This window comes from Callorhinchus milii, unplaced genomic scaffold (assembly GCF_018977255.1).
Source record: "Callorhinchus milii isolate IMCB2004 unplaced genomic scaffold, IMCB_Cmil_1.0 Scaffold1, whole genome shotgun sequence".
Lineage (NCBI taxonomy): Eukaryota > Metazoa > Chordata > Chondrichthyes > Chimaeriformes > Callorhinchidae > Callorhinchus > Callorhinchus milii.
The window spans coordinates 122,532,896-122,545,627 of NW_024704742.1; the positions used below are offsets into that span (position 1 = coordinate 122,532,896).

Here is a 12,732-nt window from a genome sequence, read left to right on the forward strand (position 1 = left end):
TAGCACTGAAAAGCCCAAAGAACTGTTACCCAATGCTAGAAGGAAAGAATGACCAGATAAACTAAGGCTGTTCAGGTTTGAAGAGACTACTCCAGAGGGGAGAGGTGTCTAAGATGCTAAATGGAATAGAGAAAGCAAACCCATAGAAATTTACGGCACAGAGAAGGCCATTCAGCCCATTGTGTCTGTGCCGGCTCCTTCAAGAGCTTTCCTTTCAGTCCCTTTCACCATTTCTTGAAGGCCAATTATGAATTTTGCCTCAACTACTACTCCTGTCTGGGCATTTCATAACCTAACTCTTCTCTGTGAGAAAAAAANTTCTCCTATGCTCCCCTTTGCTCATCTACTATTTTAAATTGATGCTATCTAGTTACTGATTCACTGGCCAGCGGAAATAATTTCTCCCTATTGACTCGATTAAAACCTCCCATAATTTTAAGCACCTCTATTAGATTGCCCCTCAACCTTCTTTGTTCCAAAAGAAAAAGTCCCAGTTCCTCCAGTCTCTGCTCATAGGCCCAAACCACTCATCCCCAGTATCAACCTAGTAAATCTCCTTTCCACCCCTTCTATAACCTTGACAGTTTTCCGAAAATGGGGTGACCAATCCTGGACACAGTATTCTAACTGCGGTCTAACTAACAATTTGCATAAGTTTAGCATTTCCTCTTTGCTTTTATATGCTATACCCCCATTTATAAAACCCAAGATTCCATTAGCTTTTTCACAGCTTTGTCCACCTGCCATCCTACATTTAAGGATTTATGTACGTTTAACCCAGAACAATAATTTAGATATGGCAAGGCAGCAGGATAAACAGGCACATTTAATGCTGTGCCTATTTGTTGTGAAGGGAAATTTTAGGACACACATTAGGAAACGTTTATTTACACAGAGGATAATTAATGGCTGGCACATGTTACTAAAAAGGTGATTAAGGCCAGAACAGTAAATTCATTTAAGAGGAATATGATCAAATGAGCCAAAATGCTTCTTCAGCCATATCTCTCATGATGTTGTGAAACAACCCAAATTGCATGTTAATATTACCGAAATATTGCCTTGTGAATTAGTAATTGGTTTGTTGTATTCACTTGAAATTACCATAGAGCTACACCAGATTCTGTAATGGGAGAATTTCATACTGTTTGAGCAGTTTACAAGGTTACATTCAGAACATTTCTATAGCAAGCAAGGAGCACAGCCATTGAATAAAATGCTGTTTAAATGTTATTTAACAGAACGGATATGTCATTATTTAATGTCTGAATAAGATTAAAAAGATATTTCAAATATCAAACCTAATTTTCAAACAATGTTCCATCTGATCTTACAGTACCATTAACAAATGATTAAAAGTCACTGGTTGATGCTGCGTGACCGATAGCAACGGTCAATAATACAGTTGGTATAGTAATTTGATTGCTCTGAAAGCCAGACAGAACCTGCAATGTGCATCTGTATGGAACTGGAGGAGCACCAATTGGTTTTAAAGAGGAAAATGACCTTATCTATGGATTACTGTCCTCCTGTAATGAAATTATCCATTCGCGTCATCTGAACACAGGCACTAAGCAGCAGTAGGACTTTATGAACAGATAATTGTATCACTAATGCTGCACGTATGCTGTAATTGTAAGCTTTTTTTTCCTTTAATAACAAAATAACCAGTCTGACAGATTCCTGAATACTCATAGTAGTTGACAACTTTTTTTTTCTCCAGCAACACTTTTCCCTACCATATTAAAAATAAATGAATTATAAAATTAATTACAAATTATAAATAAAATCTTGTAGACATCTCAAAGTACTTCACAGAATATACTGTAAAGTGAATTGACTGTGTATTTGCGGGTGAAGCGCAGCAGCCAATTGCACACAGCAGTGTCCCACAAACAGTTGTGGATTGAAGTGACCAATTCATCATTTTTTCTTCTTGAGGGATTATTATCAGTTGTCTGGAGTAAGGAAACTTTCCCAAGGTTTCGCTCTGTCGGGAATCGAACCCAGGTCTCTCGCTTGCTCTAACCACTGAGCGAGATGAGAGTGGAGCACAGCCTGGTGCCTTTGCCAACCATCATTTACAAACATCACTACTTGAAAAAAAAGATATTAACAGAATTTTCATTTTTCTTGGTCAGCTTGGGGTTCAACGTGCACAATACATGCCATGCATAAGATTCCACCAACTGAGAATTCACAGAAGCTGAGTGAGCGTTGCCTGCTTGTCGGTTCTGGAATGTACAATCACTCTAACACTCTGGAGGGAGACACCCTGCTTGTTCATGTCTAGATGTCTAGTACAGGTTGGCAGCAACCAAACTGAAACCACACACGGAACAGCTAGATTTCCTGTGGTCTTGTTCAGATAAAAACACCATCTTCGTTATGGAGTTGGCTTGCAGAATTACCAGGAGTTGAGTGGGAAGACTGTGTCCCAGTGACAGTCTACATCTTCAGTGAGATGCCAGGCTGGCCGGTCAACAATACACTGAAATGAGCCTGGCTTATATATTGGATCAGAGAATCACAGAGTCACAATAGAAAGTTGACTCAGCTCTGTTCATCTTCATCAGGCTTATTATTATGGAGCCAGTACTTAGCTCCACTTCTTTAGAAAAATAGCTGCAATTTGGTCATCAGACCTTTGAGCTCTGCGCGGATTCAAGTTTGAGCTCTTCGTTGATGAGCTAGCTGGTACAAGGTACTCTTCTCAAACAATATGGTAAAGAATATGGACAAGCTGCACAAAATGTAGATCTCACACCACCCAGCAGACCTCATCATACAGTTCCTACCCTGGTTAGAAATATAAACTTTGTGTAGCAGTTGCTTGGCGCTCAGTGTACTATTTAGGGTACCCACTAAATGGCATGTCTTTGTCACTCACTCCAGTTCTGACAACAACAAAAAAGTTGCGTTTAGAAAATGCTTTTTACATCGGGAGGATGTCCCAAGGCACTGGAGCCTTTCAGTAGCTGTCGTACTAAGCCTCAGAGTTTTCTTGTCAATTTTACGCGAACATCTGCCTTCAGCCTCAGAGAGATGTTTGCAGACCAGCCGACTGTGGAGTCCTGTAGCTCAGTGGTTAGAGCACTCACTTTGCAAGTGAGAGACCTGAGTTCAATTCCAGGCAGGGCGAAACCTTGGGCAAGTTTCCTTACTCCACACGTCTAATAATAATCCCTCCAAAACCAAAAATAATAAATTGGTCATTTTCAATCTACGACTGTTTGTGGGACATTGCTGTGCGCAATTGGCTGCCGCGTTCGCCCACAAATATACAGTCAATTCACTTTACAGTGTGTTCTGTGAAGCGCTTTGGGACGTCCTCCGGACGTGAAAAGCGCTATATCAAATGCAAGGATTATTACTATTATCTTCACTTTCCCCCTCACCATACATACTAGCCACCTCTATGTTCACTGATTCACACTGAATTCTAATTCCTAAAGGATTCCTTTTGAGTACAAGCAAAAAATAAAGTACATGCAATACAACAAAAGAGAATTTTGTTCTCTTGATAGAAACCTACCATTTGCAAAGTTTTTCTTCCCAGTTTCCATGGCATTGACCAAAGGGATCTTAAAACAAACTGAGCTGTAGTCATTTCCCTGTCTATTTCAACTACATTCTGTGTCAACCACTTGTACATGACCAGAGCTAGAGCTGTATTTTTTCAGTGATGAATCTTCTCTACAAAGAGGTTTGCAAATAGTGATTATTTTCAGAGCGAGTAGATGTATTGCTCTGATCAACAACAAAATGGATTTCCCCGTTTCCCTCCCATTTAACAACAATAACTTGTAACATTTGTACAGTACTGTCCACGCCTGGCGGTGTCTCAGAGCGCTTAACAATGGTGGAGACCGAGGCCGAGTCCGAGTGAGGGGGAAGGTGATCATAGGCATGGTGGAAAAGGAAGGTCTTCAGACGCGACCTGAAGATGGGGAAGGAGGGGACGAGGCGAAGGGGTTGAGGGAGTGAGTTCCTAAGTTTCAGGGCATAGTGGCTGAAGGCATGGCCGCCGATGGTGGAGCAGAGGATTCGAGGGACATGGAGGAGGCTGGACCCAGTAGAGCGGAGGCAGTGGGTACTGCTGTGTGGAGAGAGGAGATTGCAGAAATAGGGGGGTGCCAAGGAATGGAGGGATTTAAACACTAGAGTGAGGATCTTGAAGTCGATCCGCTCTGTGACAGGGAGTCAGTAGAGTTTGGCAAGGACTGGAGTAACTGGAGTACAAAGTTTGGTGCAGGTGAGAATGTCGGCAGCGAAGTTTTGAATGAGCTGAATTTTGTGAATAGTGGAGGAGGGGAGACCGGGGAGGAGGGCATTAGAGCATTCCAGCCAAGAGGTGACAAATACATGGACAAGGGTATCGGCAACTTTTGGGTTGAGGTATTTATCATTACCAGGATTGATGCATTAACTTCTCACAACTACTTAACAAAGGCATCTTTCGAATCCTTGAACAAAGAAATATCCTCAAGCAATAGACCCACACAGAAAGATACATTTGTCACCAAGCTGTTCATTTATATTGAAGCTTATCTTAGTGGTTTAAACCATAACTGCATTCATCAACTCACCCATATCTGCAACTTGATTCTTTTTTCATTCCTGTACACGGTCTTTACTTTGAAGTCAATACCCACAGTGCTTACAAAGGCAGATGTAAAGGAATCATCAGCATAGCGGAAGAGAAATGAGGTTTTCCCAACACTGCTGTTGCCAATGATTAGTAATTTGAACATGTAGTCAAAGTTCTGGTCAGCCGTGTCCTTTTGCCCATATCGAGAATCTTGTGTGGCCGCCATCTGGAATATAAAATATGTTCAAATGGTTCAGTCACTTTAAACATTAATGAAGCAAAGGAGAATCTGAATCTGCAAGATTCAAACTATTACAGCATTGACAAACAATAGTAACAAAGAGCATTTATATTGCGCTTTCCCCAGAAAAAATAAACATCTCAAAGATACAATTTTAATCAAATATCACAAACGGTTATATAACAGTGGGTGTCAGCCTGGCTCAGTCAGGAACATTCCTGCCTCTGAGTTCCAAGCAAGGACTTTGAACTCATTCCAGTGTGACATTCAAGTGCAGTGCTGCGAGAGTGCTGCACTGTTGGTAAGTGTCCTCCTTTGGATTAGACATTAAACTGAGGTGCTGTCAACCTCTTTGACGTTAAAGATCCTGACAAAGCTATTCAAACTGAGAAGGAAGTTTCTCTCAATGTCCTGACCAACCCCCACCGATTAAAGAAAATTGATCATTCAGTTCCTGGCTCTTTGTGGAGTGTTACTGTGCACAAATTGGCTGACATGTTTGCCTACAAAATACACTCATCTCTACGTTTCAAAATAAATCCTTTTGAGATGTTTTGACGACACATTAACGCAGGGATTTTTTTTAGCATATTTATAAAATGCTGGTTAGGCCTCAGTTCGAGTACTGCGTTCAGTTCCAGGGACCGCACTTTAGGAAAGATATTAGGGCACTGGAGAGGGTGGGTGCAAAGGAGGTGTACCAGGATGGTACCAGGAATGAAGGACCTTAGTTATGAGGAGAAGTTAGCAAAACTAGGATTATTCTCCCTAGAGCAAAGAAGATTAAGAGGGGATTTAACAGAGGTTTTCAAGATCATGAGAGGATTTGATAGGTTGAACCGGGAAAAACTGTTTCCACTGGCATGTGGGTCAGTAACCCGAGGACACCAATTTAAGTTAGTTGTTAAAAGAAACAGATGGGAGGTTAGGAAATATTTTTTCACCCAGCGAGTTGTTCATATCTGGAATGTATTACCTGAAAGAGTAGTGGAAGCCGATTCAATAACAACTTTTAAGAGAGAAGTAGATGGGTATTTGGGGAGGACAAGATTGCAGGGCTATGGAGAGAAAGCGGGCCAGTGGGATTGAGTTGGATTGCTCTTTTCGGTGCCAGCGCAGACACGATGGGCCAAATGGCCTCTTTCTGTGCTGTATGATTCTATGATAACACCTCTAGGGTAGCGCCAGCAAAAATCCTGCAGCACAAGAAACCATAAAACAGATTTGGGTGAAGAAAGCCCTTCTGTCCATTTGATTTCCTTTGTTCAAAATACCAACCCCTACTGTCCTCCCATTACAATGTTCGATTTTTAAAGTGAATCCCATGTCCTGACCTGTTCCACTCTTCTTTGTAATCTACTCCAGTGTCGATCATCCTCTGTGTCAAGAAACTTCCCTTGTGTTTGACTTAAAGTTGTTCTTCACAACCCCTCTCTTGTTCTGCTGCCTTTAGATATGTAAAGTATTGTTCTGGGGTTACTTTTTCTAACCTGTTTAGCATCTAATAGGATATCTATAATATCCCACAGGAACGTCCCCACCCCCACCCTACACATCTGAGCCTTTTCTTTCTAAGCCTTGAGAGGCCTAGCTTATCCCTCCAACACTGGGGGAACAACCTCATTGATCTATAAGCTGATCACCTCTATACTCGTCCAGCTTCACTGGATCCCCATCTAACGGAGGATCAAGTTTAAAATCCTTGCCCTCACCTTTAAAGCCCTCTACAATCTTGCTCCATCCTCTCTCTATGACCTCTTAAACTCCTACCAATTTGTCCACTTCCTCTGCTCGGTGTGCATTGGCCTGCTCCACGCCCCCCACTCTGCCCCCATCACCAGCGTAGGTCAGACTTTTAGCCTTTCTATACCCACCCACTAGAACTCCATCCGAGAGCTCCAGTTCCTTGGGATGTCCTCCCAATGTGAAAGCTGCTGTATAAATACAATTTGTTGTTGTTGGGGATCACTTTGGCCTCATTCCTCATAGATCACCCTCCAACCCTTTGGGAATAACGCCTTTGTAATGGGGGTCACTTTGGTTGATGTAACAAATGGAAGCAGGTCATACTTTCATCACAGATTTTCAACCAAGTTGTGTTGAAGGGCTGTGTACTCGAAACGTTGACTCACTTTCCTTTCTCCATAGATGCTGCCTGACCTGCTGAGAGTTCCCAGTGACTTCTGTTTTTGTGTTCTCTAATTTGGCACAAAAATTCCGGAGCAGCCAATGATCTCAGTATGATTAACAATTATGCAGCACTGACATTAATGTACAGGAAGTTACAACATAAAAACAGTTTTGGGATGTTAAATATATCCCAAAACTGAATCAAATAGACATAAATTTGCAACGCAATTTTATACCACCAGTTAAAAGGATAGAATCTTTCTACTCACAATTGAAAAAATTCTGTCCAAACCCACATTCAATAATTATTATCTGCCAAATGAAAGTGATATCAAATTGAATATTAATTCAATCAAATACTAATTGCAATATTTTCTTTACATATGAGCGATGGCATTTGGATCATCCGCCAGTACTCAGCAAAACTGCCTTCCATTAGATAAAGATTTTGGCAAAGCTTTTCCTGATAGCTTAGAGAATTGATTCAGTTAGTAACTGAGCCATACAAAACCATCCCAAATTCAATCCCTGATCTGTGCTGAATTAGCTCATCTCAGGCAAAGGTAATGCATGGTGCTACAATTGGCCTCTGTGCCCAAAACGAGGGAGAGGGGAATCAGTTAGCTGACCCCTGCTGGAGCTGTGTGGATGTTAATATTGGGAGACGACAGTATCAAGCTCAGCTGCGATGGTCAGCCTGCTGTCATTAGCTGTCAAGAAAGGCCACTTGTCCAACCCTTAGGGTGATTGGGATCAGTGGATTAATATTCCACTAGAAGGCAAAAATAAGTCAAATTCATTGAATCAGCAGAGGAATTCCAAATTTCTGTCTAAATCTACAAAAATTGTCTTCAAATTGTGGAGAATTTGGCAATTCTTAATTTCGGTCTCAATTTTGAAGCCGCTTTTCCACATTTCTTTTATGAAGAGCTAAAGCAAACCAACAACCAAATTCGGACTGGATTGAAGAATTTGAAAATTCTGCATGGTTGGGAATTTCAAGGCCAATTTAAGCTAAAACCAGTGAAATTTCAGGCCTACCATAAAAGGACCAAACAAGAGGTTTAAATCATTGGGAAAGCGCTTACAAACTGCTGGCTGCTGTGGAGCAAAAGATGGTGAAAAACCTATCTTTTGCTCCACAGCAGCCAGCAGTTTGCTACTTGTCTTTTTCTGATGTTTCTTTGTCCCCATCCCCCGATTTCAAATTTCAAGGTTAACGTACTCAAGCCCTGGTACAGACAGGACTGCTCCAAATACTAACCACATCCAATGTCACCAAGTCACTGCTTCCTCAGCTGATCGGAGATTTCACTGGGTAGTGCTCGAATAGCTGACACTTATAGTGTACAGTTTAGCCATTATTCTCCAGTGATCCACGTTTTCTTTATGGCTGGGATTAATAGTGGTACTTTACTCACGTCAACATATTTAATATCAAAATGAACATTTAAAAGAATATCTTCAAAATTAGTAAAACCAAGCAGCAGCATCAGCAATACTTTATGTTCCAGGTGCTTTCATATCTGAGCGTGCATTGTATGCAGTGTGAAAACATCACAGCAAACAGAATGCAGTTTGACACGATTTATTTCTTCCAAGCGTAAAAATGCTTTGAATGTGGCAAAGTCCAATGATCACTTTCAAATTCTACCCCTTTATAATATGAAATAGATATTGAGTAATGGTTTATCATCTAAGTTAATCAATGCAAATATATAATATTTAAATTGCACAAAAGCATGATTAACAATAAATATAATTTATTTTGCATTATAATCATAAATATCTACTGAACAAACATATAATTGCCAAATAAAAATATATTCAATGTTGGGTCTTAATTAATAACAAACATTAATATGAGCTCAAACCAGAGATGATTTCCTATTGCTGTTCTACAATTGTGAGCATGGAAATGTTGCTAGGAGATCATTTGACTGAGGTTTGTTGGTATAAAAGGTATGTGTACTTTGAAACACACAAAATAAGATCCTCATTCAAAGATTTGGTCATAAAATATTTCCAGACCTTACTATAAAAAGTGGACGTACAATTTAGCAGGACTTACAAGCTGGTGATTAACAACTCGGACAACCAGACATTTTGATAAATGAGCCCACCACTTAAATTAGCTGAAGAGGAATGAAAGCAATGACTATCTGAGGCAGTGTTTGCCAACAGAATGATACCACACCCCGTAGTAATAAATGAAGAATGCAATCCGCTCTGGATCCAGTAATGCATCCGTTATTTTATTTCTCATCTACACGCACCTTAAAAGTCCTTCTTCTTTATAACTACAAATTCTGAAACTCAAAAGACAATTTTACAGAGAGCATCAGTGGGGAGAGTAAAAGCCGAAATTAAATTGACCTGAGATGGTTCTCAGGGAAAACTGATAAAAGCAGAAATCTGGATTTAATATGTAGATTAAATCCTATAAGATTTTTTTTAATCAAACAAAATCAGACTATTGGACCAGCTGATTCAAACGGGCAATGAAACAACTAACTGAACATCATGCAATTACTTAAATACTTCTTTCCCAGACACCATTCCAGTTTTGGTTATGGCACTAATGCCATCCTAAGTGGATGGACAGAAATGAGAGGGGCACAGAAAATTGCTGGGAGGAGGTGATGATAGAACAAGTTCTTTTTTTTTCAAAAAAAACCACAAATTATTAAATATTATACAAAATAAATAAGTACAAAGGGTCATCGTTTACCTTGTGGCTTTGAAATGGCTATGTGCGAGATAGCAAAGGTTATACAGACCTGCAGAGGAGCCTCCTGTCTCATGGTTAGTGAGTGAGTGAGTGAGTAGCTCTGTGTGTATCAGTCTGACTGGGGACCAGAGCCAAACACTTTTGTATTGGCATGGGCTCCCCTCTGCGCATGCGCCGGCGTCGCTCGGCCCTCTGGGATTTGTAGTTCCCCGGCCCGCGAGCAGCCCGGCCCCGCGCACGGGAAGGACCAGGTCCCGAGCACTACAACTCCCAGAACCCCCTCCGCGCCAGCTGCTGCGCTCGCTGTGTGTTCGCTGCCGTGTGTGTGTGTGTGTGTGTGTTGTGCTGAGCTCAGAGCCATGGCTCCCTGTGATATTCCCTGCCTCGCGCTTTATGGATGGGCGTTCATGGAAGGGCGGGGAGGGGAATTACTGCGAGGAAACGGCACAAGAAAAACACATCGCAGAAATATCCCCCACCCAAAAAAAAACGCCCTGCAAATGCTTCCCAGACCCCTTTTATAGCAAAGACAATAAAATAAGTCCCCACCACTACCCCCAACACATACACACACACCGCACACACCCACACACCGCACACACCCCACACACACACACCGCACACAGACACACACACCCACACACACAACCCCCCCACACACACACCCCACACATCCCCACACCCCCCCCGCACACCCCCCACCCCCCCCACACACCCCCCCCACACACACACCCACACACACCCCCACACACACACCCCACACATCCCACACCCCCCCCCACACCCCCCACCCCCCCCCACACCCCCCCCACACACACACCCACACACACCCCCACACACACACCCCACACATCCCACACCCCCCCCCACACCCCCCCCCCACACACACCCCCCCCACACACACACCGCACACAGACACACACCCACACACACCCCCCCCACACACACACCCCACACACACACCTCCCACACATACAACACCCCCCCACACACACACACCCCCACACACACACACCCCCACACCCCACACACACACACACCCACACCCCCACACCCCCACACACACAACACCCCCCCACACACACACAACCCCCCACCCACACACACCCACGCACACCCCCACACACACACCCCCCCCCACACACACCCCACACACACACACCCACACCTCCCACACATACACCCCACACACACACCCCCACACACACACACCCCCCACACACACAACACCCCCCACACACACACACAACCCCCCCCCCACACACACACCCACACCCCCACACACACACACACCCACACACACACACCCCCACACACACAACACCCCCCCACACACACACAACCCCCCCCCCACACACACACACACCCACACCCCCACACACACACACACCCACACACACACACCCCCACACACACAACACCCCCCCACACACACACAACCCCCCCCCACACACACCCACACACACCCCCACACACACATACCCCCCCACACACACACCCCACACACACACACCCACACCTCCCACACATACACCCCACACACACACACACCCCCACACACACCCCCCACACATCCCCACACACACCCCCCACACTCCCCACACACACCCCCCCACACACACACACACCCCACACACACACACCCCCACACACACAACACCCCCCACACACACAACCCCCCCCACACACACAACCCCCCCCACACACAACCCCCCCCCACACACACACCCACACACACAACCCCCCCACACACACACAACCCACACACCCCCCCACACACACAACCCCCCCCCCCCACACACACACCCCACACATCCCCACCCCCCCCACACACACACACACCCCACACACACCCCCACCCCACACACCCCACACATCCCACCCCCACCCCCCACCCCCACCCCCACACACCCCACACACATCCCACCCCCACCCCAACTGCACTGCATATATGTAACAATTATCACAGTGACAATAATTGTTATGTACAGTATTTTTAAACACTTTGATCTCCCACTGGAGACCCAGTCAGTCAGTGTCTGTGTGTGTGTGTGTGTGTGTGTGTGTCTAACATCTGCACAGTCAACGAACCCTCTCTGGACGGACCCACAGGTCTTTCTTTCTTTTTTGTGTGTCTTTTTTGGGGGTTTGGGTGGATTTAAGAGAGCAATCGATGTGCAGAAGTGCAGCCACAGTAGCACCGCCTTACCTTACCGTACAGCTCCATCTGCACACACCAAACTTCAACACCCAACAATTCTCTCCTCCTGCGCCCCCCCCCCCCACAACCCCCCCAAAAAAAAGAGACCCCGAGAAAAGCAAAGCGAAGCGAAGCGAAGGCGGAGAGTCCCGGGCGCTCCTCTGCTCCAGTCGGTGGGTTTGACCGGAGGATCTCACAGCTTCTCAGCCACCGAGCGGCGACTCTCTGCCTCTGAAGCGGACACTGTAAAACCCGAACCTCTTCACTGCACCGCCAACAACGCGCGGAAACTCGGCATCGCTGTGGGATATTATTCCCACCTCTTCTGGATATAGCACACACGCAACACACACACAACACACACACAGTGCAGTGAATTATTTACCACATCTTTTCTGCTTATTACTCAGAGATGTGTGTGTGTGTGTGTGTGGATTATTGCCACTACGTTTCTCCCACAAAATATACAGTTCAATTCACTTTGCAGTATATTCTGGGAAGCGCCTTTGAGACGTCTCAACGACACGATAAGGTGCTACATCAATCGATATGCAAGCATTATTATTATTATTATTATTATCGTTATTGCATTTTTTTCCACCTTTTTTTACAAATAAGAAATGTTTCACCAACAAAATACACAGTCGATCCACTTTACAATATATTCTGTGAAGCACTTTCAGATGTATCGACGATGTGTTAAGTCATTATATCGAATGCAAGGATTATTATTATTATTAAATACAGATCAATCTTGAAAGTAGCTTTCAGTATGTGGTGTGGAAGCTAAATAAAAATCAAAAGTCAGATTATTAAAATAACAACAATATAACTACATT

The 12,732-nt window shown here is 44.0% G+C and overlaps 1 protein-coding gene across 3 annotated transcripts in view; it reads right to left on the reverse strand.

The window, feature by feature from the left end:
- The window catches only part of rab3c (RAB3C, member RAS oncogene family), a 111,513-nt gene extending 99,357 nt beyond the window's left edge, over positions 1 to 12,156 (reverse strand). Inside the window, exons 1-2 of one of the 3 annotated variants that reach the window (XM_042335187.1) lie at positions 11,903 to 12,156; positions 4,590 to 4,817 (exon numbers count right to left, since the gene is read on the reverse strand). In XM_042335187.1, the coding sequence (XP_042191121.1) occupies positions 4,590 to 4,817; positions 11,903 to 11,920 (246 nt within the window). In that variant the 5' untranslated portion in view covers positions 11,921 to 12,156. Of the gene's footprint in view, positions 1 to 4,589; positions 4,818 to 8,226; positions 8,327 to 9,742; positions 9,784 to 11,902 lie in introns of those variants that run through there. The other 2 variants (XM_007892160.2, XM_007892161.2) reach the window with 2 other exon arrangements.
- Positions 12,157 to 12,732: the final 576 nt, after the last annotated feature.